General features: G+C 35.6%; 1 protein-coding gene across 7 annotated transcripts in view; it reads right to left on the bottom strand.

The window, feature by feature from the left end:
- Positions 1-6,527, bottom strand: part of LOC306864659 (ATP-dependent 6-phosphofructokinase, platelet type-like) — a 32,677-nt gene that overhangs the window by 8,709 nt on the left and 17,441 nt on the right. For 3 of the 7 annotated variants that reach the window (XM_079408797.1, XM_079408799.1, XM_079408800.1), the window contains 4 exons: positions 6,349-6,495; positions 4,791-4,861; positions 4,591-4,678; positions 502-654 (listed from right to left, as the gene is read on the bottom strand). In XM_079408797.1, the coding sequence (XP_079264923.1) occupies positions 502-654; positions 4,591-4,678; positions 4,791-4,861; positions 6,349-6,495 (459 nt within the window). Of the gene's footprint in view, positions 1-501; positions 655-3,344; positions 3,498-4,590; positions 4,679-4,790; positions 4,862-6,348; positions 6,496-6,527 lie in introns of all 7 variants that reach the window. The other 4 variants (XM_079408802.1, XM_079408798.1, XM_079408801.1 and 1 more) reach the window with 2 other exon arrangements.

Here is a 6,527-nt window from a genome sequence, read left to right as displayed (position 1 = left end):
GTCAGACTCAAAAGTTCAACTCTGTTATAGAGACGAATACTAATATTAAGCACATAAAATAATGGGATATTTGCAAGCTAGCACTTATTAAACCTTTTGCAATTTCAACCCAAAATGTGAAACTAATAGACTTGCCACATAACCATTTTTCTTTTCAAATTATAATTATGCACAAATTATTATTATGCACATAATGTAAAATAAAGAATATGTAATCTTATAATTTTTATAATTATTTCAATGTTCTTTTGGCCCTGTCAAACTCCATATTTCAACTCTGTTATGGGGAAAATATTCATATTAAGCACAGAATACTGACTGTACATAATGCGATATCTGCAAGCTAACACTAACATTTGGCAGTTTCAACCCCAAAATGTGAATGTAACAGGCTTGGCACAAATTAAAATTATATCATTTCAAGTAATGTGACAGGGTAGAAATAATGCTGTTTCCTAAGAATGACTCCTTTGCAGACAAGAAGGTGGTTTATCATCTTACCTCCACAATGGCATTGAGGGCCGTATCTGCCCCGATACTAAGGTCAGTGCCGGGCACATTGTTACTAATGGTGGCAGGCAGCATACAGAGCGGGATGCAAAACTCCTCATAGTTGGACCGAGCCTCGCACAGCTGCAGCAGACACTCTAAGGCCTTTGGCAGGTCAGCACAACACAGCAGGGGACCACAGGGGACAGCACAATGCATACGTTAGACCAGCAGGGGGTGTACTGGTGCAGGAGCGGACCCTGCTGATGGGACACCCACCGTGTGATGGCCACCATGGTTTCCGATTGTGAGTCGAGGGGGAGAGGAAGGGGGGTACGGATGGGATCGGATCGACTTTTGTAGTCACACGCACACAGGGTTGTCACGTGGCAAAACACTGAAGCGAAACGGCAGGGATTCTGCACACTTTTAACAGACACAGAGGCAGCAAGATGACTCAGTCCACACATTAACACTAACACTTACAGTAGAGTACTGTAACCGACAGTGATGATGCCATTGGAACATTAGCATACTGAATTCGGACAGGTCTTGCATACTATTTGCTTCCTAACTTGTGATTATGAGTGTATTTAAATGTGTCAGTTAACCCAAATTCTGTCCTTATTTACCCTCATGTCATTACCACTGTTGTTTTTTTTCCCCATGAAAAATACACATTTTCCAGAATTACATATTAATAGCGCAATATATTTGAGATCTTCTGAACTCTTGCTGTAGCTTTAAGTGAGGTGTTTTTGTTGTTGTTGATGAAACTATTCTATATACGATATTCTATTATTCTATTAACGACAAAGTGTAAAATTTATGTTTTTCTTTTTTATTTCCATCCAATTGGCATTTTACCAGCAGAATGGTGTGATGTCATCCCTTAAAAAATTGTTGAATTAGTTTTATCGCAAAAGTATTTCCTTTAGCTGTTTTTACAAGTGCATAATTACAAGTGTATCGCAAATTATTTTATCTTTTACATCCCAAATATTTGCAAAATGGAGACAGCAATTGGCATTTTACTGCTTACTAATTTCACAATACTTGTAAATTATTAAATAAGGAAATATAAAATAATACAAAGTAAAATGAAAAAAAAAAAAAAAATATATATATATATATATATATATATATATATATATATATATATATATATATATATATATAATAGACTAAATAAAAAAAAAATAGAATACGTGATTTTTGAGAGGTAACATTCTTACAAATAGTAATAATATAATGTTATACCATTTATAATAATAATAATTTAATAATTAAATATAATAATTTACTTATTAATAAAACAGATTTCACACACCTTTGAACACTGTAGAAAAATAGTGCTTTAATAGAAGTAACATTACATGTAAGCACCACAGTTATTTATGTTAATGCTATTTTTCTCAACAAAATGTTTCCAAACTAGTTTTTGCAGCATTTTAAGCAGCGACATGGAATTTATTTGCTAAAGTTAAATGGGTCAACATTTGAAAAATTGTACCTAGGATGGAAACCTGGCTACTGATGCTTTATGCATAAATGTTTATAAGAAAATGATATTTGGAAGGGAAGATTTCAGTTTTGGTGTTTTGTTATGGAACATTTTTAAGCTTGATATCTCTAGTCTCCATTCATATTTTTTAAACATCTAATATATCTTTAAAATTACTTTGTATTTGAGTTCAACAAAAAGTTGAGTTTGTAAGGACATGAGGGTTTTAGTTGAACAATGTTATATATGAAAAACTAGCAGTAGCCTGTGCTTTAGTAAGGCTTGTGTTGGATGTAAAGAAAGTATGCAGACAGACTCCAGTTCCGCCAGCGTTAGCTGGGGTCAGCGATCTGTTATGACAGGTTAATGCAGTGTGATCACAGCACAGCACAGGCTCAGTCACATGACAGACACAAAAAAGCACAGTCCAAAACATGCCGCCATCATGTCATCTCCACTTACCTGTCAGCTAACGGCTCGCCTTTGCGTTTACCAGCCGAAACATTAAAGCACAATATAGAAATATCAAGCTAAATCTCACAAAACTACTAAGAACATGTCCAGGTCATATTTCATCACCAAATCAATAAGGAATAATATTTTGCTTAAAGAAAATGAAGCTGAATTTGGGTCAGGTTGACGTTGGACAGGTGTTGCACTTTGGTTGAGAATGAAAACCGGATTGACTAAGTATTTGATGGCAATTTGAAGTTGACCTAATGTTGGATTTTGGTTACACAACCTAAAAACAACCAACATCAACGTCAGCTGAAGTCAGTATAGGACATCAAATTAGCACTGACATTAGACCATAATTGACTTTGAATTTTGGTCACCCACCGTCACAACCAAAATTGACCCAAATAGTAATGTCTTATGACGTTGTGTGCCTGCTGGGAAGTTCCCTTAGGATGTGCCTTCAAGCCTGTTGAGTAATTGACTGACTGGGCAGTAAAGGAGCTGCCTAGTTTCGGTCACATTAGGGAACTTTTGCAGCCAAAGAAAGATCCATGGTCTTTTGCCAATAGCGTAGCGATTTATGAAGTATAGTTCACGCAGTGGTCACTTTCAAACCAAGTATCTTTCTGTTGGCCAATTTGAACTTGAATATGAAATCTGTCGTGAAATCTTTTACTCTCGTGCGAAGTTCTCAATTGTGAAGTTCTCATTTATTCCATGAAAATTCACTGAACGATGGTAAATGTGACCGCAGCTTCAAGTTTGGAAACTACTCCAGCTGGTAGCCTAGTCTGACATGATTGGCTGGTAAACATAAAGCGGAGCCTTGTAAAGAGAAGACAGAACCTCTGATGTGATTGGCTGGTGGGTGGTGCCCTCCAGCCTCACTTACATCAGTGATAGCGTTCAGAGCCGTGTCTGCGCCAATGCTGAGGTCTGAGCCGGGCACATTGTTGGAGACGGTGGCCGGCACCATGACCATTGGCACACACAACTCCTCATAAGTCCCACGGGCTGCTAACAACTCCATGATCCCCAGGAAGGCCTGCAGGGCAGGGCAGAGCCGGGGATTTAATGAACCGCCACCAGTGCTGGGAATGGGGATGGGATGAGGGGACAGACAGGGAATGAGAGAGACAGACGAGGAAGGAACCGAGTGGAAAGCCACGGCCATCACGACGGAGAGCATGAGATAGAGGATCCACTCCGTACACACACTTCAAATAGAAACACTTGCGTAAAATACATACACACACATCTTGATGACGTCTGTATAGAAAGAGAGAAGATGAGCCTGAACTCAAAGCATGAGATGACTTTAGAAAAAAGCAGATGAGCTATTCTGGAATAGAGGGTCATTGTTTGGTCTTTAATGGCGCCGTTTGTCATCTCAGCTCTCAGCTGTGTGAATATTAATGTTGTTCATTCAAACGGCTGAAAGATGAACCGGTGATTAGCATCATTTCTGAATGCTTTTGGATGTTCATTATGAAAAGAACAGGAGCACAGGAAGCTTTAGGTGATGCTTCATAGGACAACATGATGGGGAGGGCAGGCAAGTTAACAAAACAATGTCAATGACTTTTTAAATTCAGAATTAAATTGGTTTATGAAGGACAGACATCAAAGTGCAAAATAATTGATGTAGTTTATAATAAAAAAATCAAATTTTAAATCTAAAATAATGTTTTTATTGTTAATAAAGTTATAATATCTATGGAGAACACTTTACAATAACCTTTCTTAGTTAATGCATTACCTAGTATTAACTAACAATGAGCAGTACATTTGTTTTAATATTTATGAATCGTTGTTAATGTTAGTAGATCATGTTCATTAAAGTTTAAAAAATGTATTAGCACATGTTGAAATTAATTATAATTGATTAATGCTGTAGAATACATTTTTCATTGTTCATGTTAATGCAGTTAACTAAGGAAGTTTAATGTAAAATGTTGCCTATTTATGTGGTTATATTTTACATAACTTAAATACAAAATTATATTCAAATAAAATATTCTATAAAATATTAACAGGAAGACACATCACTTTAAGTTATTCATAAAAATGACCATCTTGTGACACTAAATGCAAGATAAAAAAATGTAAATGCATAAAGCCCAGGCTGGAAGACATACCTCAAATCCTCCGATCACTAATAGTGCATTTATGTTATACTTCCGCATCTGTTCTGCAATTTTATCAATGTGCTTTGCAGGAAGCATTCTGCAAATTTGAAAACATTGCACTAAGTATAGCACATTGCATGCAAAATCATCTGCATTACTAAAATCTGTATACAAACATGCAACATAACCTTTGTATATAAGATAAATACCGTTTAGTTCCCAGCAGGGATCCACCCTGGCCCGTCCATCCACCTACATCTGCCCATTTGATCTCTTTTATCTGAGAAAGGAAAGCATAGTGGATCAAAAATGTGTTGAAACAACAATTTCTTATGAGTACATTAATGCTTCAAAATGCGAGTGAGAAGCTTAGATATCAACATGGGCAGCTGTCATATAAGACACAGTCTTACATGGACAGAAACCTCGTAAATAATTAATCTGAGATAGGTAGCAAGTCACATGAACTGCACTGGTGACTAAACAACAGTTAATGAGCTTGACATTTTTTATGTGTCTAGAAATAAGTTATCTAAGCTTACAACTCTATACTCAAATAAGCTTACAAAGCACACACACATATATATACATTATTATACCACTACTATTATATTAGGAACTTGTATATGAAGTTATTACACATCATTATACATATACATTATTTTATTATTTTCTTTTCTTTTGATGTACAGCACTTTGGGCAACCTTGGTTGTATTGAAATGTGCTTTATAAATAATATAAATAAAAAATATAAATACAAACATATTTATCTTATATTTTCATTTCAAATTTCACATTACAGAACTTTCCATGGATATCCCCCTGTGAAAAAGAAGTGTGCTTAACTGTATTGAGTGTGCACTTGCAGTGTACTTCAAATATAAAAACTGTACTTGTGGATAATAAAATATGAATGAAATAAAATGAAACTGAAGTGAACTTAAAGAGTACACATTCTTGACTGTTTCTTAACATAATTGTAAAAAGTGTAACAGGGACACACACACACACACACACACACACACACACATATATATAAAACTGCCTCCTCATTTTAAAACACCACCGCATGCCACTGATTTCTATGTATAGTTTCACTAAACTGAAATCAGACCATTCTGTTTTTGCTTCAAATTTCTAAATTATACAATCTAATTTAGATTCAAATCTGCTCATGTTGTATGAATGCAGCATCTTTGTTTGGATCATGATTAAATGCAGTGGTTGCCTCTAATTTTATATGAAAAGAGCACAGGCAAAGCCTTATTTTGTTTATATGAAGAGATTTATTTTATTTGTGTTATTTATTTGATTTGGGGTTTGTTTTAAAATTTAAATTTAGTTTTGTTATTTACATTTACTATTTTATCAGATTCTTTTATCCAAAGCGACATACAAATGAGGACAATAGAAGCAATCAAAACCAACAAAAGAGCAATAATATGCAAGTGCTATATTAGTATATTATTATAGTGTTATATTTCAATTTCACAGAGAAGTGCAGCATTTTGTCCAAGCAAAAATAAAAGGACACAAATCGTGAATCGAATCCAATCGTTACATCCCTGATGATTTGAACAATGTAAATTTGTGGTAAATGCACATTTTTATATTTGCCTTCCAAGCGTGGCATGCTTTTGCTCATATGTGAAGCACATTTGCGGTTCTTGTTTTACATCCCTTACAGAATGTCTCCCATATACGCCACTGAGTTTAAAACCTTCTGGATGGATATTAAATATTGGAACTTAGAAATTAATATTTACCTGTCCCTTAGAGAATCCTTCAAATCCGTCGCTGACAGAAAACATTTTGTGTCCCTCGGAGATGCCCACTCTGACAGCAGAGCGCACGGCTGCGTTCATGCCAGCGGCAGGGGCGCCCACGTTCAACACAGCCACGTTAAAATTGCTCTGAATGGGGGATGAAGAAATAGCATGTCAAT

Source organism: Barbus barbus (genome assembly GCF_936440315.1).
Source record: "Barbus barbus genome assembly, chromosome: 46".
Classification (NCBI taxonomy): Eukaryota; Metazoa; Chordata; class Actinopteri; order Cypriniformes; family Cyprinidae; genus Barbus; species Barbus barbus.
The sequence above is the reverse complement of the archived record's forward strand: the minus strand, read 5'-3'. Positions and strand labels throughout refer to the sequence as shown.